This window comes from Emydura macquarii, unplaced genomic scaffold, assembly GCF_026122565.2.
Source record: "Emydura macquarii macquarii isolate MOO-44397 ecotype Brisbane River unplaced genomic scaffold, CSIRO-AGI_Emac_v2 contig_1692, whole genome shotgun sequence".
NCBI classification, from domain to species: Eukaryota; Metazoa; Chordata; order Testudines; family Chelidae; genus Emydura; species Emydura macquarii.
This window is the reverse complement of record NW_027131829.1, coordinates 1891444-1917782: the sequence shown is the minus strand read 5'-3', so window position 1 is coordinate 1917782 and position 26339 is coordinate 1891444. Positions and strand designations below refer to the sequence as shown.

The 26339-nt window shown below is 40.5% G+C and overlaps 1 protein-coding gene across 3 annotated transcripts in view; it reads right to left on the bottom strand.

Annotated features, from left to right (window-relative positions):
• MYO1D (myosin ID) overlaps window positions 1-26339 on the bottom strand; it is a 266476-nt gene that overhangs the window by 192699 nt on the left and 47438 nt on the right. For all 3 annotated transcript variants that reach the window (XM_067556265.1, XM_067556264.1, XM_067556266.1), the window contains exons 2-5: window positions 9360-9568; window positions 8409-8502; window positions 6551-6716; window positions 4553-4606 (exon numbers count right to left, since the gene is read on the bottom strand). In XM_067556265.1, coding sequence (XP_067412366.1) covers window positions 4553-4606; window positions 6551-6716; window positions 8409-8502; window positions 9360-9568 — 523 coding nt within the window. The remainder of the gene's footprint in view (window positions 1-4552; window positions 4607-6550; window positions 6717-8408; window positions 8503-9359; window positions 9569-26339) is intronic.

Genomic DNA, 26339 nt, shown 5'->3' with positions numbered 1-26339 from the left:
ACACCAATTCCATAGTTTTATCGCTTCTGTGAATAGCGAGATGGATCTTGCTCCTTCTTGTCCATTGATGTAAAACATGCACACGATGCTGTCCATCATTATCTTTATGGATTTGTTCATTATAATGAGTAGGAAGTGGAGACACGCATTGCGGACCATGCATAGTTCTAGCAGATTTATGTGAAGATTTGTTTCCTCTGGTATAATGTGTTTTTGCAGGTATGCTCCCCAGCCCATTAGGGATGCATCCATAGTTATCATGATTGAGGGTGTTTCTCATGTGAATGGGACATCTGATATTAAGTTCGTGGATTGTGTCCAACATTTGACTTTGTTTGGCATAGTCAGCATCTTGTGTAGTGAGTGTTTTTGTGGTCTGTACACTATCAAGAGCCATAGTTGTAGGGCTCACATATGTAGTCATGCATGTTGCACTACAAAAGTGGTGGCCACCATATGTCCTGGGATTTGGAGATGTGTGGACAGTTACGGTCGGGCTGTTTTCTATTGTGGATTGCAGGTTCACTATGGCATTGAATCTGTGCTTTGGTAGTGATGCCCTGGCTGTGCAGGAGTCTAGGTATGCCCCTATGAACTCTATCTGCTGCACAGGTTTTAGGATGGACTTCTTGTCGTTTATCATCAACCCTAGATTCTGAAAGAACGTCCTTGTAATTTGTACCACTTGAATGGCCTGTAGTCGGATTCATGCCTTTATAAGACAATCAGCCAGGTAAGGCAATATGGTTATCCCCTGTCTGCGTAAGTATGCTGATACAATGGCAAGCACTTTGGAAAACATCCTTGGGGCAGTGGAGAGACTGAAGGGTAGCACCGCGTATTGGTAGTGATTGATTCCTAGTGTAAACCTTAGGAATCTTCTGTGTGCTGGATGAATAGTGACGTGGAAATATGCATCTTGAAAGTCGAGGGCTGCAAACCAGTCCCCCTGCTCTAGAGCTGCTCGTTGCAGTAGACAGTGACCATCCTGCATGTTTGCACCTTTATGAACTTGTTCAACCTTCTGAGGTCTAAAATTGGTCTCCAACCTCCATTCTTCCTTTGGGTCAGGAAGTAATGGAAATAAAAACCTCTGCCCCAGTGTTGAGGTGGGACATCTTCTATGGCACCTATTTGTAATAGGTGTTCGACCTTCTGTTGTAGTAGGTACTCGTGAGATGGGTCCCTCAAGAGGGACTGGAAGGGAGGTTGGGTAGTAGGTTTGGAGATGAAGGGGATAATATATCCTGATCGGACAATTTCTAAGACCCATCTGTCCGTTGTAATGTTTGCCCAAGTTTGGTAGAACAGGCGCAGCTGATGTTGAAAAGTATGGTATTTTTTCAGCATTTCTGGCTCTGGAAACTGGAGGAGGTCGAGCAGGCCCTCAACCAAAACTTCAAAATTGAGGCTTCGGGGGGACAGTCTGAGATGTTGATGGCTGCTGGTTTGGTTGTCTACGTCGTTGAGGTCTTTGTCTGTTTCGAGGTGGGTCATATCGTCTGTATTGCGTCTGATGTTGGTATTTGGAATTACAAGGTTGATACCTAAATGATTTTCTCCTTGTTGCAGGTGTATTTATCCCAAAGGTGCAGAGTGTGGCCCAAGAATCTTTCATGATATGCATGACTTCGTCCATTTTCTCCGCAAATAGATTCACTTTGTCGAACAGAAGATCCTCGATTTTGGCCTGTAGCTGTTTGGGTAGCACTGCAGAGTGGAACCATGATGATCTGCGCATAACAATCGTGGTTGCAACTGTTCTGGCCGCGGTGTCCGCAATGTCGAGGGAGGCTTGTAGCACAGTCCTTGCAACTAACTCTCTCTCTTTTATGAGTGATTGAAATTGTTCTTATTGTCAATAAATTCTGATTTTTTCGTATGGTTGTTCTGGTTATAATTAGATAAGAGCACCATGTAACTTGCCACTCTTAGCTGTTGAGTTGCAAAGGTGTTTACTTTTCTGCCCATTAAGTCCATTTGCTTGTCATCCTTATCTTGTGGCATGGACTTATGGTGATGTTGCTTACCCTTCTGGTTAGCTGCCTCTACAACTAGAGAGTTAGGTGTTGGTTGGTAAAAAGGAATTCTGTGACCTTGGTGAGTACATAGTATTTTTTGTCAGCCCTTTTGCAGGTGGTTGATATTTGCCAGATGTTATTGGCCAGTTCCAGGAGGGTGTCATCCATAGGGAGAGAGATTTTGGACGAAGCTGATGTCTGTCTGAAGAATCTTGAGCAGTTTGTACTGTGATCTGGCGACTTCTTGAAGTGGGATCTTTAGGTTGTCCGCTACTCTCTTAAAGAGGTCCTGAAACTGCTTAAAATCATCAGCAGTAGGAGGAGGTGGAGGGATAACAGAGGAGAGGAGGATGAACTGTGTGCTGTTGGTGTTGTTTCCTGCTGCACTTTTTCCTCCAAAGGTTGAGGTACAACACCTGTTGGAATGAATCTTGTTGGCGATCTGTTTCTATGTTTGTGAGAGGTAGATGACCTACTGTGAGAGGTAGAGTACGTAGATCAGGTATCCCAACCAGGTCACTGCATATGGTAGGGAACTGGTGGCCCAAACCATGGGGGTCCCATCCATGGATGTGTTGGGGGTCTGTGGTGTGGTTGATGTTTGACTGCCTGCCCCTTAGGTGAAGAATGTTAGGAGAGAATGTCGCCTCTTCCCCATGGTAGTCATCATCACTGGAGAACAATAGAGGAGAAATAGGTTTGTCCTGGTTGAAGTGCACCGGGGAGATATCAGTGCCATATAGTGGTGATAGAGGGGAAGCTGTTAAAAATTCCTCCTCTGATTCGTGGTGCGGACATGTCTCTGTGTATTTTCTTGGTGCTGTCGTTGGTGCCAGTGCCGAGATCGGGTCTGTGTCAGGGATAGGCGCCGTCAGTGTCGAAGATGATACTAGCGCCAATGTAGCGGTGCCAGTGAATGTCAGTGCCGTAAGATTTGTCGGTGCTGGGGTTTCTGTCAGTGCCGAAATTATGGTGGTTTTCACTGTTCTATGGACCATTGATTTTGACAGTACCATCTTGGAGTGGGAATGGTAAGATTTGCCTCTGGCTCCATATCGGAGCTATGAGGGTCCTTTGATGTCGTCGTGACCGTCATACCTGAGGAACCTGTAGCCTCTTTCATATTAGTTATTTTACCCTTTGTGGGTGGTGATCTCTTTTTTCCATGGTCAGTGTCAAGCAGAGTTGAGTGTCTTTTCCTGCTGGGGTTTTCCTATGAGTATTTGCTTTGTCCAGGGTCAGAAGCAGGTCTGAGGGATCTCTCCATAAGAATAAGCTTCAGGCTCAGGTCTCTATCACACCTGGTTCTGGCCTTCAGGTTTTTACAATGGGGACATTTTTGGGAGATGTGTCCCTCACCGAGGCATCTAATGCACTTTGTGTGCCCGTCAGATGCTGGCATTGCGTCCTTGCAGGAGGTGCATCATTTGAAGCCAGGTGAGCCTGGCATGTTGCACCATCCTGGGGAAGGGGAAAAACTAACTCAACCTAAAGGGTAAGGTAAGTGAAGAAAAACATTATTTATTTATTTATTTTTAAAACAGGGAAGGACTGGGGTTAACTAGAGAAAACTACAAAAAACTGACTAAACTTTCTATGTGAAAACTAACAACTGAAGTTCTCTAATCGAGCTCTGAGAAACTGCTGGAGGCTCCGTCTTAGACCGCAGACGATTGAGAAGGAACTGAGAGGGTCGGGTTGCACGTGCTGAAAGGCACCAACAGCGCCGGGAGACGGCGCATGCGTGATCCGGACGAGCACTGTAAGCAAAAAACTCCAACTGAGGAGCCAACGCCTAGAGTACAGCGCCCACAGGGACACTACTCAAAGAAAAACAAGTCAAAACCTCTGCACCAGAGCGACATCATACAGATGTTTTCAGGCAAGCATGCAGGAGCAAACACTTGTAATTTCCCAAGGAAATATCTTCATATTGCCACATGTTGGAAAGTAACTGCCATATACATACCATGGTGGCATATATCAACACCTGTGTTGAACAAAATAAAAGCAGGTATGTTGACCATTTTCTTTACAAAGAGATATGATGAGGGGCATCTCCTTTCCAGCAGAGCTACAGAGGCATCAGCCTACCACAAACAATACTGAAAAGCACTGAAGTAAAAATATGAAGATAAGATATAAATGCACTCAGTGCCATGAAACTAGCTCCATCCAAATTACAGAAGTTTCATTAGAAAGGAGGACATTAGCTGTACTGCAAATGAAGTATTAATCCAAAGTCCAGGTATAATACCATGTGCTCATAAGTACTAGTAAGTTTACAAATGTGTTAATAAATGTGAGAATGAGGAAGCGTATTTCACCTTTCCATGGTCCCCTCTCCAAAATTAGGCATCTTCAACCAACTGAGAAATGTTAATGGCAGAAAACTGCCCCAGGATGTGATAACACAGAGCACCCCTTTACAAAATGCATTCAAGAAGGAATGTGTTAATTGCTTTGCCTGTACGGTCTGTGAGAGGAACGAGTCAGCTAATTTCCATGTGTTTGAGTATGCAAACACTAACCTGATAAAAAGAGTGAAAGCTTCGTTCTCCTGGCTGCTGCACAATCACTCGGGACTGTGGAAAAGCAATACAAAGAGATGTATTTTTTTTTTAGACACTGGTAGTATGCTTCTTAAATATCTCATCTTGGACTGCCAGTCAATGCAATAATTCACTATCATTACCAAAATCCTGCTAGCACTTTTTATCCTGCAATTGTACTGCTGATTATCATTGCTAGCTGTGTATGACACAAGGGAATCCCTGTCCCATGGTGTTTACAGCTCAGTCCTACACAGGTCATGCCATTACACAAACAGGCTATTTTTAAAGTTGACATTCCCTGTGGTGACCATGGTAATTGCTTACATGCAAACTCATAGGAAATTCTTTATTATTAGCATCTAATATGATTTACCAGCTGAAATAGGACACAGCACTATGTGACCACCAGCAAATGCTCTGTGGATCACAGTTTGGGAACCCTTGTGGTAAACGTCTGCTAATATACCAGAACAGATAAAGCAGTAGCACCAAGCCACAGTTCAAGTTATGCCTCACTTCTAACCCAAGACCAATGTTGATAGGAGCAAGTGGCATTCAGATCTTCACAGAATCTTAATTAGTCCCAGAGCAGTGTAAGACTGAGGGGAATTAACTACAGTGGAACTTCACATTCACAGTAGTAACTCAGAACCTTTGCCAACTATAGAACTGCAAATTAATGAGTAAGTAAAGGCAGGGGTCATTGATACCGCATGACAAAATGTATACTCTGAGTAGCGTAATTTAGTTGTGTTTAAATCCTTAATTAGCTGGAGAAGCATAGAACATTTTGTAACAATAAAACCTCACTACAGAGCCATCTCTTGCTATTAAATCTTTGCTCAGAAGTAGAGTGAAACAAGTAGGTTTCCTATGAGAATTACCAGGATTGTGGATTAGCAAAAAGGCAGTGAGAATTAAGGAGGTGGCTGCTGTAAATATGATGGTTTGTATGATCATGAAAGTTTAGCTGACTTAAGATCAGACCTCTATATGCAGCAATGGAAAGTCATTGCCTGCCTTCATCAGCCAATTGGGTGAACACTAAACCTTCAAAATAACATGCTTTTTAACAGAAACAGGAACTTAGCATAGGGCAGTCAAACACATTTTATAAAAAGCCTTATAATTTAGAGCCATTGCAATTAGTACAAAATGTTTTGCCCTAGTGTGTCTCTAGGGTCAAAGCAGTACATATTAAAGACTAAACACAACAAAATGTTTATTCTGGAGCTAGGTTTCAGAGAAAGAGACAGAAGTTTTAAAAAGTTACCAGATGCTGTCAAATCTGTACATGAAAACCAAACTTCTCTCAAACATATAAAGAATAAAAATAAGTTAGCCCAGGTTCTAAAAAGGAGTTTTATATATAAAAATGGTTTTAACCAACATAGTTTAAAATGACATGAAAGACATTGTTTCCATCAGTCTCCTGGAATATGTAATAAAAGTTAACAGATGATCATGCAGAACTATGGCAGTTGTTCAATGCAATATTTCTAAAACCACACCACTACTCGCAGTTACACAGAAATCTTCATAACTTATTCTTGACCAGTAAGACCTCAGAGCAAGAACTGCTGTGGGAAGCAATTTTATAAATGTTTAATTAATCTCAGATTTTATTCTGGATACAAAGCACAGATAAAATATTCTGAAATCTTTTTATTTATTCCTCAAGTTCTATGATGGAATGAGCTCTGAAAACAATGGTTTCAAGGTATTTCTGTGTTGCAACAAATTAGTGGTGGTGCTTTGACAGTTTCTTAATTTTAGCTACCATACCTTTATTGATTCTGGAGCAAAATTTAAGACGTAGATCTGAAGTGAAAAAGTCATCATATGATGGGTATTCAACGAACTACACGAAGTGAGTTCAGGAGGGAAACATTTAAAATGGCAAATGCTATCTTTTACAAATAATAATCTTTTATTGGAAGATAGGCTAGCACTCTACAGTAGAACTCCGCTTACCTTTTCTAGTAAGTAGTTATTGATATGCCCACCTATCGGGTCTCCTTTGAAATCAAAGTTGATATCCATGTATTTTCCAAATCTGCTGGAGTTGTCATTACGGTTGGTTCTGGCATTGCCAAAGGCCTCTAACACACAGTTGGATTTCAACAACATGTTCTTCACTCTAGTACAGATATGCAGAAAAGGCAAGAGAACAACACAAGTCTAGGCAGTATGTTCCTAAATTTCTAGTGTAATCCTTTTCCATACATAAATCATGCTTTTAGGAGGGCTTTAGTAACAGCAAGGTTGTATTCTATAAGAAGGTTCAAGTGTGTCTCCTGATTTATAGATTCTAAGGCCAGAAGAGAGCATTGTGATCATTTAGTCTGACCACCTGTATAATACAGGCCAAACAACTTTTCCAAAATAACTCCTAGAGTGCATCTTTTTGAAAAACATCCAATCTTGATTTAAAAATTGTCAAGGATGGAGAATTGACTATGACTCTTGGTGAATTTTTCCAATGGTTAATTACTCTCACCATTAAGAATTTACACCTTATTTCCAGTTTGAATTTGTCTAGCTTCAAATTCCAGCTCCTGGATCATGTTATACCGATCTCTGCTAGATTGAATAAGCCATTATTAAATATTTTTTCCCAGGTAAATACTTATACACTGTAATCAAGTTGCTCCTTAACCTTCTTTTTATTAAGCTAAATAGATTCAAAGAGCTCAATCTCTTGCTATAAGGCATGTTATCTAATCCTTCAGTCATTCCTGTGGCTCTTCTCTGAACCTCTCCCATTTTTCGGCACCCTGCTTGAATTGTGGACACAGGAACTGGACACAGTATTCCAGCAGTGGTCACACCAGAGCCAAATATAGGAGTAACTTCTCTATTCCTACTTGAGATTCCCCTATTTATGCATTCCAGGATTGTGTTAGCTGTTTTGACCACTGTGTTACACTGGATCTCATGTTCAGCTGATTATCCACCATGACTCCCAAATCTTTTCCAGAGTCACTCCTTCCCGGGGTAGAGTTCCCCATGCCCTAAATTCTTTGATCCTGGATGTATACATTTAGCTGCACTCAAACACATTATTGTTAATCCATCACTTATTTCCCATAACCAGGGGTCTACTTTAGACAAATAAGAGTATGCACTGCTAGTACTCTGGAAAATCAGCTGGGAACTTTTAGTAACAATTCCTAGACATGAATGGGGAACTGGAGATTGAGCTTTTTCATTGGAGAGGCTTTGGGTGTAGAATTTGACTCCTCAGTTAGTCTGTCTAAATTTGAGAATGCATTCCTGAAATACTCATCTAATCACTAGGTTTCTTGCATGGAGGGAAGGTTGTTCGAGTTTGTTCCAAGATGGGAGTTTAATTTGCTTTGTAAAAGTATGCCATATTCATTTATTTGAAGACTTTTATACTTGTACTCAATATGCCTGATGGGCATATTTAGAAATTCATGAACATAAAATGTTGGACTAAAGTTAGAGTGTATTCCTTTTGTTCAACATCCCATGTGTCGTGAATTGAGTGTACAAGTACATTTAGTTCCATGAAGTTTGTCTGATAGCTCAACAGAAACTTAATTTCAGGGCAATTGTTTACAATTTCAAGTGCAACAGCTTGAGTTATACTCCCAACACTTTTAACCAATTATCTGTTAGCAATTAATCTATGTTCCAAAAGTTTTCTGTAAGTCAAAACTTTACCGCAGGAAAGGATGAATTGCTATGAAAACTCCATGCAATTATAAAAAAGAAGAAAGAAGATATGTATATCAAGAGTGCTCAGTACCATGGTATCTGAACACAAAGCTATTTTTTTCCCCTTAAGTTTCTGTAAAGCCCTTACCTTTCAACCTCCGCTCTCCGACTGGGATTGGTGATGGCTGCTATGTATTGCATGATGTATTTACTAGCCTCGGTTTTCCCAGCCCCACTCTCACCTGAGGACACAAACAGCAAAGTAGTACCATAAACTAAGAAGATTTTTTTTTTTTTTAAATCATGGTAAATCATTGATCGTTGCAATCATGTCATTCTGCTTCGATGGCTTCTCTACCCTTTCTTATTTATTTGAGGTATGAGCTGTTTTTGATACCAATGTATCCTTGCCTGGTTGCCAATATTATGCTAACTTAAAACCAGTAATGATATAAAAGATTTTACAGGTTTGTAAGGCCTAACAGGCAGAGGATCAAAAGGGATATTGTTAGAGGGAAAAGTTGGCATGCAGTGACTTACTGGCAGCAATGCTGAGAACTGTAATACAAGAGACAATTGTTCAGCTATCTTGGGTCTCTTGCTCCACAGGCTGCTAGAGCATAGGGACACCATGGAAACTACGTGCCAGGATCTGGATGGCAATAGTTCACTGTATAAGCATCTCCCCCACTGTTTAGACTCATGACAAACAATTAGTTTTGGCCATCAAAACACCAGACAAACACTAACCGAAATCATCTAATGTGGAAGAGTCAGTCCCCAAGAAAAGATGGGACTAAATGTTACAGATTTTTTCCGAACAAGTCTTCACCCAACTGTGGGTGTAAGAAGAAAGGGACTCATGTTCAAGCCACCACCACACAATATCATGTATCCATAATGAATTTAATCTATAAATTCTTCAATTAGATAATTGTATTTGAATTGTATAGATGCACATGCAGGCTCATATGCAAATTAATGTCTTAAACATAATGAATAATATGTAACATTAGCCAAATCGTTCTACTTTGCTTTCCTTGCTTGATTTTCACAAGGAGGTCAAATGGTCCTCGTGTTGTGAGAAGTTCCAGCTTACCTGATATTACAATGCAGGTGTCTTTTGATCGTCTCTTCATGGCCTTGTAAGCAGCATCGGCAATGGCAAAGAGGTGGGGAGGCCTCTCATATAGTTCCCGTCCTTTGTACTGCTCAATCATGTCATGACCATAAATGTTCAAGCTTTTGTAAGGGTTCACAGAAACCACCACTTCACCAATAAACGTGTAGATCCGTCCTTTATCAAACCTGCCCAAGGAGAGCCAAAGGGGAAGGGGAGAAATTAGTCAAATATAATCATTCAGAATTTGTATTCTGCATCCAAGATGCTCATCTGATTATACAGTCACTGATCCAAATATTTTTCACTAACTTACAATACAATAAAACACTACTAATGAAAAGCTCTCTATTCAGCACGTGATACATCAACATGTCATTCCAGATGTTCAGATAACAGGACTGACTATGAATCAAGACGGACTTTAAATCAAATGCTACTTACAGAAATTACCACCATTACGGTTTCACCTGCAAATGTTTGATAAAGATTTGCCTGCTGATTATTACTGCAAAACTGATCAAGTATGTGACAACGTGGTGAAGTAATATCTTTTACTGGAGCACTTCTGTTGGTGAAAGACAAACTTTCAAGCTTCACAGGTGACCTGAAGAAGAGTTCTGGGAAGCTCGAAAGCTAGTCCCTTCCACCAACAGAAATGGGTCCAACAAAAGATATTACTTCACCTATCTTGCAAACATAAATTTAGGACCAAAGATTATGCCTTTGTTCCGCACACATACTAACCCAGGCTTTCAGCATTTATTTCAGATATTTCTATTACAGCTTGTGATCTACCATGACAGAATTTGCTGCAGACATTTTACCCAGTTTGGAGTAAATTTTAAATCAACGCTTGAATTCAACAGAGCAAAGATGTATAAAAAACACTGGGGTTTCCAATCCACCTGCCTCAAAATAAACTAGACTTAGAAGGTTTTGCTTTCAGATGTTAAGTTCTGAGGACCTTAGACACTGCATGACCCAGCAAGATGCACAGAAATCTGGGAGCCAGAACGAGAGCTCTGGAGACAGTTGCAGGAGGGGAAGTGGTGAGAAGACAGTGAATTAACCTACAACTCAGAAAAAAAAAAATCAAACTTTCAACCCTAGTGATTGTTTCCATTCAAAAGGAGCTTTTCACAATGAGGAGCTTAGAGTGGAGCTACAGCCCTGATGTGTAACTGAAATTTGAAAACTATCAAGTCTCGGAAGAGTATATAAAAGGTGGTAGCTACAACTAAGATCAACCAATCAACACTCAAAAACAAAAAACAATCAGAGGCACCAGTTTTCCTTGTGGAGAGATGAATAAAAGTAGTCTGGAGTTTCTACACAGACATTTTTAAGAAGCGGGGCACATTTCCAAAAAACAAGAAATTTTTCAAGTACTCCTTAACCAGTCCAGTTGCCTCCTGTGTACTCCCTCATGGCTGAGGTTCATGCTACAGGCAGCCTGCCTCCGTTTCCATTCTTGCATTGATCAAATAAACTTCACTTCAGCCTTTTTCTTGGTCTCCTCCTTGTGGACTGGGTTTACTAATATAAAATAAACCCCCAAAAGTCCATTCATAACTCACACAACATAAGGTTTCTCTTCCTCCTCCCAGATCTTCTTGCCAGGAGAGGTTTGCAGTCCCTCCCCTGCTTGATTAGGGTCTCTCCTTAGCTCCCCTACCTAGAGAGCTTTCCTCACTCTGCAGGCTGCTGCAACTTCCTGCTCCTTTTATATTGGAATCATCTGCTTCCTGTCAGGTGAGGCTCCGATCCCATAGCCACCATGCTCTCCAGCCCAGGCCAACCACCCTGTTACATACTTATGCCTCGCATTTTGTAAAAATGTTTTTCTCTGGCTAAATAGAGCCCACGTGAATCGTTTCAGATTGTTAACTGAGGAAATTAAAGGTTTTCGTGTTTTCTTTTTGTTTTTGGAAGGGGAGGGATCATGGAAGTTAATAAATCTATTTACAAACTTAGCTATGTGGTCTCAGCTTGTGGCCTTTTAAGTAGCGAGCAGTTTGTAATTTGTGTTATCACACTACAACACTAGGTGGCATCGTAACACTTTTTATAAGCAGCAAAGCAAGAGATTTCAGGATTGTCTGCGGACTGTAGCAGAATTATGAGATTTCTCTCTAAAAATGCATTGTCATGTCTTTACCACAAAGGAGAAATTTGACTGATTTTTCCACTGCTTATTTAAGAAAGTAATACTAAATGGAGTAAAGTAGAAATTACAGTGCGCACACTGCATCAGTCCCTGAGCTGGAGTCTTGCTGGGTTCACATTCTTCAGCTTTACTGCACACCAAATAAAGTATGGTGATGCAGCAGATCAGTTTCTAAAAAGTTCAGCTTGTATCACCAATTGTACAGTGTTTGTCATGCCAGGACCACTAAATTGAACGTGGTCCAGATCAGCACCCTCCTCATTAGGGAGCTGAAAATCCAAAGCAATGTTTTGCAGCTCATACCCATATTTAATTTTTTTTTGGCAGGGGGACAGAGAGTACTTTGAAGGTAACTCAGAATTAAGGATTTACTTGAAAAATGAATAATTTTGTAATTAGCAGTAAGACTGCAATATATTGGCTTCCACTCAAATGCTGTGATAGAAACAACTGATTATACATAAAAGAAACTTGATGGATGGCCGCTGTGATACTGAATAGCAGTTTCAATTGTGGTACAAAATATAGGATCCCATCACCAACTCATAAATACCAGTTTACATGCAAAGAACCCAGAAGGAAGCCGCACCCATAAGGTAAGCGTCACTGGACTCAGCTGTGGTGGTTTCCAATCCCTAACTTTTATTTTGTACAAATACAAGAAGTTTGGAGGCATGATCTTGGGCAGAAACCCAAACTATTTAACACTTTTGAAGCTGATAATTTGTCAGCAGGGGAGTTTCAGATTTGTATCATCTACATTTCCAGTTGAGAGGCAGGTTTCTGCTTCAGAAAAGGTTTCTGCTTCCTGTAGTAGGAAAAGACTAGAAAGACTAGTAGATTTTGTTTAGAAGAGAGACAAGGACATTAAAATGAAAGGGGATAGAGCTTAAACGCTCTGTCCAGCTACTGAAAGTTATATAATTTGTTACTTGATGACGACGTCAAAGTATTGGGTGCTTAAAAAAAAGTCAGGACAACATTGGTCAACAGGAATAGCTCTTTTGATTTTGAAAAGACCCCTGGTAGGCCTTCCCTGAATCTTATGGCTGCACCTCTCAGAACATGTACACACTGGCTAAGCAAAAGAATCTTCTAGCATTTTTATTTTTTTATTTAGTAATGTTCCTTCCATGCTAACAAAGTTGTGACTTCTTTGGCGGCCAGGAATCCTTGGGAAGCAAAGTATATTCTTCATTACCCTGCTGACCTTTTCCAGGAGGTATACCAACTGGATCCTTGTCTTTCCAGACAAATTACTCTGGGGTTTTGCAGCTGCTTCTTTCACATCATCCTCCCTCTCCCAATATAATTTGATTTCCTTCTTCACAGCTTCTGAAGATTTTGTACTTTGCCCTTTGTCTACGAAGCCCAGAGGCACTCTTTATGTGCTTCAGTGAAGGGGCAGAAAACCAAAACAGCCCGCTATAGGGGAGCTTCTTGGTACAGGCAGATGACAGCCAACAATCTACTGATCTGCTTCACACAAGAAATCCACTTCCTGGGCACTACAATACAAATAAAGGATGGTCACATTAATACCACCCTATACCGAAAACCAACTGACCTCAATGCATATCTTCATGCCTCCATCTTCCACCCTGGACACATTACACGATCCACTGTCTACAGCCAAGCCCTAAGATACAACCAGATTTGCTCGATCCCTCAGACAGAGACAAACACCTAGAGGATCTCTATGAAACATTCCTAAAACTACAATACCCATCTGGGGAGGTGAAAAAACAAACTGACAGAGCCAGACGGGTACCCAGAAGTCACCTACTACAGGACAGACCCAACAAAGAAAACAACAGAACACCACTGGCCATCACCTACAGTCCCCAGCTAAAATCTCTCCAACACATCATTAAGGATCTACAACCTATCCTAGCAGATGATCCCTCACTCGCTCAGGCAGTGGGCGGCAGGCCTATCCTTGCTTACAGACAGCCCCCCAACCTGAAGCAAATACTCACCAGCAACCGTACACCATACAACCAGAACACTAACCCAGAAACCTAACCCTGCAACAAACCCCGTTGCCAGCTCTGCCTGCACATTGACTCTAGTGACACCATCACAGGTCCTAACCACAAGAGACACAACATAAGGAGCTCATTCACCTGCACATCAACTAATGTGATATACACCATCATGTGCCAGCAATGCCTCTCTGCCATGTACATTGGCCAAACTGGACTGTCCCTACGCAAAAGAATAAATGGACACAAATCAGACATAAAAAATGGTTACATCCATAAACCAGTCGGAGAGCACTTCAATCTCCCAGGACACTCTGTAGCTGACTTGAAAGTTGCCATACTTCTACAAAAAAACTTCAAAAACAGACTTCAGCGAGAAACTGCAGAGCTGGAACTCATATTCAAACTTGACACAATCAAACTGGGTCTGAATAGAGACTTGGAATGGTTCTCTCATTACAAGAAGTAATTGTCACTGTTCACACATTCTCACCTTCTAATCAATGGTTGTGAATAGGCCTCATCTACTCTAACTGAATGGACTTTGCTAACACCTACCCTCCCCATTGCTGTTCCTTACCCTTGGATGTATATATATACCCCCTATCTGATTTCTATTTCTTGCATCTGACGAGGTGGGCTGCAGCTCACAAAAGCTTATGCCTGCAGAAATTAAATTTGTTAGTCTTTAAAGTGCTACAGAACTCTCGTTGTTTTTGACCTGCTTCAGAAGCCTCCCTTTCAGCTGGAAGTTTAAACAAACCCCTGCTGACAAAGCAATTCTCAACTTTAAAAATGTTAAAACTGTAGTACTTTGTCACATACAACAAATTCATACACTTGCTATTTCCCAGGTGATCCCAAGGTGGAAAAGCTCTCAGGATGCTGGCTCAGATAGGTAGAGGAGGCACAGGAGGAGAGATCAGAGGAGGATCTCCCTCAGGGCTCTCTCAAGGAAATGCATGACTCACCATGAAGGGTATCTTACATGAAGGGTATCTGAATTCATCATGGATATTTCTATCCAACATTTAAGTTCTTAATACTTGAGTTAGAATTATACTAGGTACTGCAGAGTTGTGTTCCTAAACTATGAGCTTTCCTTCTTCGCCCCTCCTTGTTGATAAAGCCTCTTTTCATCAGACAGCGTAGCTCTGCGCTGCGGCAAGCCAAGAACAGCAATGGCTGTTTTCCTAGCTGCATTTCTTTGGTTGCGGTTCTTCTCGGGTAAGAAAAAATAAGAACTTGTGAAAGAATAAAAAATAATCTATGACGCCTGCAGTGCAAACTGGAAGATTCAAGCAACATAAGATTCCCTATTCAACTGTACTGCAAGATCACGCAAAATACCGGTTCCAGGTCCATTCAGAACTTTATTACAAAGCTTGTAATTGGAAATATCCTCTGCCAACTGCATGCACATCAACATGTCCGTTGTCTTAAATAATCTAATACTGCGCATGTAACACAGTAGTGGATTTTTTATTATTAAAAGCCAACAGAATGGCATTTCTGTGAAGATGAACTCTGTATATACCTGCACATAAGCGACTCACCCACAGTCATGCCTTTTCCTGTGGATTTACATCACTTCCAATAACAATAAGCTGGGTTCTCGCCTAAAAGATGTAGCATTTTCCGGTAACAGGTTATGTTTCCATAAAGAATTTCTGTATCTAGTAATCTGCTTCAGTATTTTCTGGGTCCCTCTAATATCCTGAGACTGACACGGCTACAATTACACTGCAAATTTTCCAGGTTCTCAGCCTGCTACTATAAGATTTAAGATCCAGTGGCCATTAAGGGAAGTCGTAATATTTTACCCCAGTGTAAATATTTTGCATAAGGATCAGGAATGCTGGGTCTGTTTTTTAAATTAAATCTTTATACCATTGAGATTTTTGACAAAGTAAATGAATATGAACACGTAAGCCACAAAAACAAGACCGATTAAATTGATAGAAACAAAGGTGCAGGAGAAAAGAGTGACACAGAGGAGGGAGAGACTTTATTACTATTCAGGATAATGAGGAATCATTCCTCTTCCCTACTAGTCTGACTATTTTGGTTCAAGTTAAAAAAAAACATTAAATAGTGAACTTAATGCAATGAAAAGAGTTCCCTGAATACCAAACACACAGAACATATGTAAGGCTATTTTAAGAGTCAGCTATTCTGTGAGATCCTGAGTCAGTACTTGAAAGGAAGAAAACTTTACAGGTTAGTGCATGGTAATTTTTTTTTAATAAGTCAAAGTAACTTCTTTTCCCAAAGAATAGTGAATCCCATTACACACTCAAGAGAAAACCAGGTATTCATGGATCTATCTACCATAGAAAGAGGCATTACAGCAAACAGAAAACTGCTGAGGTTCTTAATAACGGACCCACCACCAGAATGTGCTAATGTTTAGCTCTCAGTAGTTGAAAACTAGGATTCCTCCCAGCTGACAAATGCTACAGTTAAAAATAAAATACTGTTCTTATTGAGGCAATTTTAAACACACTCAGTACAAATAAAGAAAAAGTTAGTTGGCAAGGGCTAGACCCATATTTCAAAACATCTGCAGAATACAGACTGTTAAAGAAAGGTACCATACCATGCAACCCCTCTCCAAATGCTCCAGTTAGAACAGTAATTCTAAAGGCTACAACACTGCTCCCCGGCACTGAAAGTGAGGTAGAACCATTCATGCTGAGTGGGACCATCAAGTGATAACCTGACTCTGTGGGATTACTCTTTATAGAATCCAGTTGATTTTTGGAGATTGTTAACATGAAGAATAACATTATAAATGTACTGATTTTGCAGAGCTAGATTATTTTCTCACTATTAGCCAAGTTCTAACATTTTCATTTATCAAGAGACACATTTTGCTAGCCCCATCTAGCCAACTGTCCAGTATTTGAGGGGTGTGGGGGGGACTGCATTCTTATGACTAAGAAAAGCATCCCAGAATAAAGTCACCTGGTCATCTGATTTGAATTCATCTTCTTAAAAGAACTGATATGCGCAGACATTATCATCAGTTTCTATTTGGTTTGTGGGAAGAAGGCTGTCTTGTTGAGATTCATTCACTACACCTCTGGGCAGAGTGTGTCTTATACAATGTTCTGTTTTACACATATACAAACATTAATGGTTAAACTGCTATTCCAAAGTGCAAGACCCAATACATCTACTCAATCTTGTCCTTTCCTCCACCACATCAGACAAACAACTTCAGAAATAGAGCAGCTATCACCACATGAAGCTCCTCTTAAACCACCAGTGAAGATTTACTTTCAGTTTAACACTGCTTACGTGCTTTACAGTAAGGTTATAAACGGTTTATAAGGGGCTAATAAACTGTGGAAGTTATAAGCACATTACAGATATGAGTAGTGTGTGCACCAGAAATTGTTATAAGCATATCAGTAGAAGGTCTTATAGGTATTTTAAAAGAATGTGAGCTGTTATACTCTCACATTTGATTTATTAAAACATTAATCATTAGCCCTTTATAAACTATAAATGGAACATATAATACTAGTGTGATCCCTTTACTTCCCTTTTTCTCCTTACCATCCCAATGTATAGGAGGAAAGGTGATCCCAGAGGTTAAGGCGCTAGTACAGGACTCAGCAGATGCGGGTTCAAGTCCCTGTTCTGCCACAGACTTCCTGTGTGACCTTGGACTTGGACACAAAAGTCTCTGTGCCTCATGTCCCAATCTGTACAAAGGGGATAACAGTACCTTCCTACTGTGGGGGTTATACATGAAGGGGTTATGAAGATAAATACATTTAAAAGATTGTGAGATAATCAGACCCTATGATAAGGGGGACCGATAAGTGTAGATATAGGTATGCTTATTCCAGAGACCATTGCCTTTACCACAGTAATCAGAATAATCCCTACTAAATGTCATGCTTAGCTTGCAAAGGGAAAAATGAAAAAAAATCCTTAAACCATCAAGACGTTGCATTTTTAGAAGTACGCGCTACTGCAACATTCATCTCACAGCACACACATGTAAGTTGACAGAAGTTCACTGAAAACAGGGGATTTTCTCCTTGCGGGGACAACCAAACAAAGCTTGAAAAATTAGTTTTTGTGTAGAATTTGAACATATCAAATACTCTAAGTGCTACATATTGTTAAAGAAAGGCTGTGGGTTGGTGATTGAAAAATAACTTTATGACCAAATACTTGTTAAGCTTAAGCTGAATCTACCCAGTTCTTATGACTAGCCTAGACTAGCCCTAAAAGTATTTTTAAAAACATGTTAGCTAAAACAAACATTTTAAAACTCTACTGTAGGTTGGGCAAGTTGTATGTTAACACATTAGCAAGTTGAGGACAGATTCGACTTGTCAATAGAGAAACCTGATTTATTAAACTATACTTTGACAATGAAATACCACATACACACTATTTTTTAATAAATTAGACATGTATAGCCATCTATCTGGACTTAAATCAACAACAGATGGTCCCCTCATGCTTCTGAAGAAATGTAACTGGACTGGTTAAATGGCCTTCTGTATTCCTCTAAGATGCAAGTGCAGTTTTCCATATGTAATTCCAGTCCTCTTTCACAATATTAAGCACCATTTCAAGGTTTACCTAAAAAAATGTAAGCTTGTCTCTCAAGCAGACACACAGGAATTAAGTTCAAGTCTTACAGTAAACTGTTCATGAATCATGTTAATGCAAATAATCCATAAACCAAGAGAATTGAGACTGAAATAGAAGAAGAATGGGGAAATATTTTGCCAATACTTTCTCCTTACTACAGTTAAAAATAAAGTCAAGTCACTATTACCACCTTTGCACCTAGAAAAAACAGTCCAAGTCCTGATAGCATTCTTAATATGCCCCAAATGATTTAATTCATACCATAAATCAATTTCAAATCTAGGTATTGCTGGTGGAATGTGCTCAAGAAAATCTACCTCTTCACTTAACTGAAACAGTTCAGAACCAGGCAAGTTAAAATGTTGCCAATCTAATAAAATAGGAAATGCCATTCGTTGTTCATGCTGCACCACTCCTTTCCTGTATGGGATGGAACAGAAAGGGCACAGCAAGACATAAGTAATTCATTCATCTGCAACTTTCACAATGAACTGCTAAGAAACAGGATAAAGTCTCCTGTGAAGGGCATACACCAGGAAGGCTACACAGAAGCACAGTAAACTTTACCAGTGATTCCCACAGAAAATAAATTAAACTGAACTGCAGTGCCACAGCCTTTTCATCATGCATCCAGTCATATTACAGCAAGGACTCATTTTACAAGGCTGACTTAGTTCTCACACACCATCAATTCTTACACATTTATATAGCCGACTTTGCAAGCCATACAGATATGGTAAGAAGATTAGCAATAGAGAAGAGACAATATCAAGCTGTTGAGCCTCTTCTATGTCTAATTACAGTTTTCACAATGGCTGAATAGAAACTCAAGTTCTGAAATCTATACAGTAATCATCACGAATTATGGTCTGATTCCCTTTCAAAGACAGTCAGGCTAGAAACTGGAATATTTACTAAAGCCCTTTCCCTAAAAATAACCTACAAACTACTAACCTGGTAGTGGGGAGAAAAAAAAAAAAAGCTAAACCACTAAACATAGGTGACACTGAATACTTTCATTTCTGTTTGCATCAATGGGCAGCATGAGCTGTCCCTCCCCCATATTTAGGGCAGCACTAGAAAACTTTTTGGTACAAATCAGGGTTTTTGTTTTTAACACTTATTTAGCTATAGATTTCCTATTTGCTGTATCATTTGTACCAACTGCATCTGAAGAAGTGAGCTGAGGCTAACGAAAGTTTATGCCTACTGAAATTAAATTTGTTAGTCTTTAAAGTGCTACAGAACTCTTGTTGTTTTTGCTATATTAATATTTTATTAGCTAGGAAGTACATACATGATGTCTGTATTAGTAGTATACTGTGCTAGAATGATACCAAAATAGCAAGGCACACATTAAATGGGTTAAAAACTAGCTAACTGATAAATCTCCAAACATAACTGTAAAAGGGGAATCCTCACAGAGTGAGTGTGTTTCCAGAGGGGTCCCACAGGGATCAGCTAATCGTATACCTATAGGAACAAAGAATGTAGACCATACTTACAGGATGGAGGACTAACATGGGAAGCAGTGACTCCGAAAAAGATTAAAGGGTCATGATGGATAATCAGGTGAACATGAGATTCCAATGTGACACTGTGGCCAAAAAAGCTAATGCGATCCTGGGACACAAACAAGGAAGCCTTCAGTAGGAGTAGAGAGGTTATTTTATCTCTGTATTTGGCACTAGTGTGACTGCTGCTGAAATACTGTGTCCAGTTCTGGTGTCCACAATTCCAGAAGGATGTTCATAAATTGGAGAGGGTTCACGAAGTGCCACGAGAATGACTTAAGGATAAGAAAACATGCCTTACAGTGAAACTCAAGGAGCTCAATCTAGTGAGGATAACAAAGAGTAGGTTAAGGGGTGACTATTACAGTCTGTAAGTACCTATAGAAAGGGAACAAATATTTGATAATGATCTCTTCAATCTTATAGACAAAAGTGTAACGCAGTCCAATGGCTGGAAGCTGAAACTGGACAAATCCAGACTGGAAATATGGTATAAGATTTTAACAGTGAGGATAATTAATAATTGGAACAACTTATCAAGAGTCATGGTTGATTCTCCATCCTTAATTTTTAAATCAAGATTGAATGTTTTTCTAAAAGACCTGCTCTAGAAATTATTTTGGGGAAGTTCTATAGCTTATGTTATACAGGTGGTCAGCTAGATGATCACAACAGTCCCTTCTGGCCTTGGAATTGATGAATCATACATGCACTTCTTCTGAACTGAGACAAAGAACATTCTTCTTGAACTCTCACACCATGGTCACTTACATTCTTACATATGCACTCATGAGAATTAATTTTCCAATACTGGACAATTACAGACATTAACAGATATTAAACCAAACACACACCACACTCTAAATAATACAAGAGATCCACAAAGAGGAAATGAAGTCAAGGATTACTACCAATGAAATGGACAGAAAAGCCATTTGTAAGAAGGTAGAGCTGTGCATCACTACCTTAGACCCCCATTAAGCACTCAGATGCAGTAGTCAACATTACCAATGTTAGAGTGGCACCACCATAAGCCAATATCGATGACAACTGGGATTTCCCAAATGCAAAAATTTGAATGAAGCTAGCCCATAGAGTTCTAGGACACAATATCCAGGAATGCAAAGACATTGGCAGCAATAAAATAATGTACATGTTAGTCCAAAAAGGCCTTATCTATTCAAGAATGAAAAGCTTAGAAGCAGACATCAGGTTGACATCAAAATAATTTCATCATGAGTTGACTCCTGTACCAAAATCAATGTTCACTGACTCTGCTGGCATGAAGATTGCCAAGAAACAAACTGCAAACAAAGGTGCCAACTAGACATACTTCACAAGAAATCACCTTCACGGTCACTGACTGTTCAGCAGTTCTTTGGACAGTACACTTGGCAGCAAGTGGTACCATCAAGGGCTTTGTGACAAATTTTAGCATCTGCACTGTACACAAGCTAGCAGGTGATGTATCTGTCAAAGACAGGATGTACAACTGTCAACAAAATTTAGTAGAACTACCGAAGAAAAATGGGCATCAATTTGAGTGTACACCTACCTCCACAGAAAGTTGTCTTGATGGTTACCAAGAGTTGATTGACATCATTTGTACAAAACTCATTCAAGACAAGAAGTTGTACCAATGAGACACATTGAAGCACAAGCTAGTTATCACAGGCAGACAATACCCCAATAAAAATAAACCAGGGAGGTGTGGCAATCAGAAGATATGGCCAATCACACATTTGTACAACAAATGGATATAGTTGCAAAAGAAAAGCCAGTAGGAATGTCAGTATTATCAGATGACACTGACACATTTGTCTTACTCCTGCACCGTTACCTTGAACAGAACCTAACGTCTTTATTATGGAATCTTTAGTTCAAGAGAGAGCTATAACTCACACCTGTGCTAATGCATGGCAGAAATAATGGGAAGAGAAAATTGGTGAAGATACCACATCAACACCAAAGCTCAGCTCCTCACTGCCACCAAGCAAAGCATATATAGAAAATGTAAAATTAGCACATTTTCAGGCATCTGTGTGGAAAAGTGCTTTGGATCCATACACACCATCAACTGGATTCACTGCAATATGGATCGATATGCAACAAGTTCCAAGTCTGTTTCCAAAACTGTACCAGATAATTTGAAATTAATCAAGCGCTCTTGTAAAAGCGATATACCTTGTAAATCTATGAGATATGGATGTAACCGTGCCAAACTACCATGTACCATATTCTGCACATGCCAAGGAGATGCGGTGTGTTACAACCCAACAAAATCAGCTTTGGCATTAGCAGATGAAAACAACGTTGACAATTAAGCAACCTGTATTACTCACACCAGGACAAAAATGTAGTCTGAATGAGAAAGAACACTGGTAATCATTTATAATGATTCCAATTGAAATATTTGGTTAAAGTTATTATAATTTTGTTGAATCTATATTTATAATGTGTAGAATATTTTTCACATTAAAAATAGTTGATGTATCAAATGAGAAGTGAGGACCATGCTATTACTCAACCCCCTTCTTCACTCACACCTATTATTCAAATATGTATTGTTTCTGATTGATACCGCAAATGTCAATACATGTGTTTCACGTATTAGAACCCTTCTGCCTTGATTCTGCATGCCCCAAATCATGCACACTCTGATTATGGATGGTGTTGGTAAGGATGATATGAAGTGTCAATATTTCAAAGTGCGCAACTGCCAGAGTGTGATCAAGCAGATTCTTAAAACGTGTGGCTTTGAAATACAGACTATACAAAAAAAACCCTGTATCGTCCCTAAAGCAAGCTTAACCAGAGTGTCTGCCAGATGATCAGTGCACATCAGAGACGGTACCTATAACTATTAAGACAGAGCTTTAAAAAGAGCAGCAAACTAGAAGTAATCCTCATACACATAAGAAATTGAGATCATGCCCTTTATTCAACCCTCACCTCATGCCCAGACATGATCCGGGCAATATGAAGAAAATTTCTTCACATCATCATTGCTTGTGATATTATCAGTTCATCCCAGTATCCTTGTACAGGGGCATAATTGGCATAAGGACTGCTGTATTAACAAAAGCCAGCAAAGACCAAGAGCATTTTTGACAATACATATAACTAAAGTAGTATACATCCTCCTAATTTAAAAACATTTATACTGCAGGAGCATTCAGGCTACATGATATGTTGCTGTTTAAATAAAACCTCTGTTTACCAACGTTACCCTCAAAAGCCATGGTATAATTAGAGCATTAGAAAAGTTCTTTGTAGAGATTTAGAGACTCCTTTTGCTGTCAGCTGGGCACTAGCTATTGATGCTCAGATGCTTTGTTGTTCTGTTATAAAGAAATATTCTGCTTGTGTTAAACTCAGACCCAGTACGGATCTGTGGACATTGCTGGAAACTCCTGAATACAGCATTGTTTTGAGTCAGGCCTTTTTGATGCAAGATCTAGCTTAGTTCAAAACACGCAAGGATCATCTTCCAGGGGTGAAACACTGTATGCTTTTCTGTGATCACTCCAAAGGGCTCAGACTTTTAGTAACTAATACTACAAAATGAAATGTGCAGAGCTGTCCTATAAACTGCTGCAGGCCAGACACAGAAGCTGGTACAACATGATGCAATTTTATTTTTGTATATTTGGGGTTTGTTTCTTTTTAATCAGGCAGATGAATTGCTTATTACTGTCAACTGCATTGGTGATCAGCTGTAGCAGCTCACCTAAGCGTGAACATCTGTAGCATACCGTGGGTCTCCGGCACCCGGGGGCCATACTTACATCGGTCCCCCCGTCAGTGGCAGCACCCTGCAGAGGGGAGGGATCTGCCAACCCGTTTTCTGCTCTCCCCCACTCCCGTCCGTCCCCGTCCCCCCCCCACACACACACCCCCATCAGCAGCAGTGCCCCAGGGGAGGTGGGTCTGTGGGCCCGTGTCTCACTCTTCCCCCACTCTTGCCCATCAGCAGCAACCGCAGCATGGGCATTGCCCCGCCGGGGTGTGTGTGTTTGCAGGCCCATTTCCCGCTCTCCCCCCGCTGTGGGGGCAGCAGGGGCTGCCCGGCAGCAGGGGGGGGGGCATGACGGGCTCTGGTACCCACGGCTCCTTGCGTCCAGTGCAGAGGTGGAGGGGCCGGGAATATGCCCCAGCTGCCTGCGACAGCTGGCTGCCTCCAAGGGCCTGGCCAATGCCTCCTCCCCAGGATGGTGCCTGGGGCCATGGTCCCCCTACCTCCCATCCGTACGCCACTGGTAGCACAATGTCCTCCTTAAGAGATAGGATAATTTACAGCCCTGTTTTACATCATGATACTAGACATTACAGTGTAGATTTTTAAATTGCACCTGTGTGTGGTTGGTTTTTTGTTTGTTTTTTAAACACAGTATATGGGGACCTAAAAGCCAAACACACAAGGTCTCAGCTTTAATTGGCCTAGCAAGCACATTAGACTACCAATGGAGGGACCACATTTAAGGCCCCAATTCAGGGTCCAAATCTGCAGGTGAAGGAGCAAGTACTAACAGATACACTGCTACAAGACAGCCCACAGAACACCGCTGACACTATTTCCTAAGGGACAGATACTGTTCACTTCAGTCTACTGACTTGGCTAAAAGGCAGACACAGGCAATGGAGGAGAGGACCTAGAAAATGCAAAAACAAAGCAAACACTTTTTACTAGGACATACTTGCTGACTTTTCAGCTTGCAAAGCACAGAACACTTGCATTCTGCACAGCTGCAGCAGTCAGTTTTTCCCTTTTATACAGTGTATAGTGCACACCAGTGATGTACATCGGCAATCAAGGAGTTTTTCAGTCCTTCGGAAAGACCTTCATGATATTTGTTAAAGGCAAACCAAACTGACAGTGCAGTGAGACTGTCTCAAGAAAATGCATTTCACCACCTATTTCATTTACCATCTCCAGCATCAGCAACTCTGGAATCAGAACCCTCTTTGACTGAAAAAAGTGGTAGCAAATGTCAAGTAAAAAGACTATAAGAGTAAAACAAAACATTGGAACCAGTGCTAGAAAGGCCTAGGAAATACTCAACCTACTCAAATCCAAATTTATTTTTCCAGTTAAAGATCTGCTAATACTTTATGGGAAGTTTTGATCTAGAAATAGAGTATCATTTTTCTTAATTCACTTCACTTTTTCATGATTTTGATTGAAAGTAATAAACCTGACCTTACAGACTGCTCCTGTGAAAGAGGTGATAATGTCACAACTGTTACAACTCCTAGAAGGGAATAAAGAACCGAAGAGGAGAACTCTTAAAGCTAAATGTTTTTGCATACAAACATACATGACAACAGGAAACCTGCCTGTTCATCTGAATAATGGCAAACAAGGGCTAATCTGCACTTAAAACTTACAGCAGCACAGTTATATCGGTACAGCTGTGCCACTGGGAGAGCGCTTGTGGAGCCACGTTTGTCGATAGGAGAGAGCTTTCCCACTGACGTAATAAAACCACCGAAATGAGCAGCGGTAGTTATGTTGGAGCCCTCATAGTGCTGTGCTCACTAGCCCTTATGCCAGCAAAATTTATGTCACTCAAAGATGTGGGGAAAAAAACCCTGATCAACAAAAGTTTTGTTGGCGTAAGTGCTAGGGTAGACAAGGCCTAAGAGATGAAGCAACAGTTGAGTCCAATCCACACTCAAATATCCATTCTGATTTCCAATACCGGCACTGGTATTCAGGACAATAGTTGTATGCCCTATTTCTCACTTCTTTTTTTTTTAATTAATGTAGTGATTACAATCTTAGATTAAAGTCTCAAAAATGAAATAACTGAGGAAAATCCAGATTAGAAAACGTACCTGTATTCAACACACTTTGTATTTGGAGCATTTCACCTTAAAACACTATGAAGGAAAATGATTATCAAATGGAAGGGATGACCCACATCTTCTGTGTGTTCCTGATTTATCATCATTCACACACTGGCCAAATTAGGGATGTAACAAGATAAATGTTTAAACGGTGGTTTAATGGTTTAGCAAATTAATCAAACATTTAAAGGAGAGGGCAGGGGGAAGGCTCTTTCCAGAGAGTGTGAGCCACCCAGCTGAGGGGGTTTCTGCTCAGCCAGCATGGGAGGGCAGGACCACTGGGTTGGCTCCTCCCCAGAGCCTCAGCCGCCCAGCTGTGGTGGCTACTCTGCCAGCATGGGAGGGAGGGGCACTGGGCTGGCTCATCCTGGACAAGCAGCCCAGCTGCAGCAGCACCAGATCCTGTGCTGTGGAGAGGAACCTGCTGGGCTCAGTCATTAACTGAGTAACTCGGTCAATTACTCCCCCAGTCATCAACACATTAACTCTTTAACTCTCCCATTCTTAACCATTTCATTTTCACTTTTAAACAATAAAGAGTATTTATATAGCTGGGATGCAATGTGTGTCATTATTTAAGCTTACAAAGGTAGCAAGTCATAGCAGTAAATCAGCAAACACTTAACAGGCTGACTTGCACTACTTTTGGTTTTGCCTCCAAGAGTCAACCCCAGATGATTCTGCATAGCTTCCCTTCCCCCCAACTGAACTTCACAGTGGAAGGAGCTCAGAGGGTTAACCCTTTAAACGTTCTATATTTAAACGGCTTACTCATTAACCAAGTTTTGACATCCCTACTTCAAATGCCAACTGTATTATG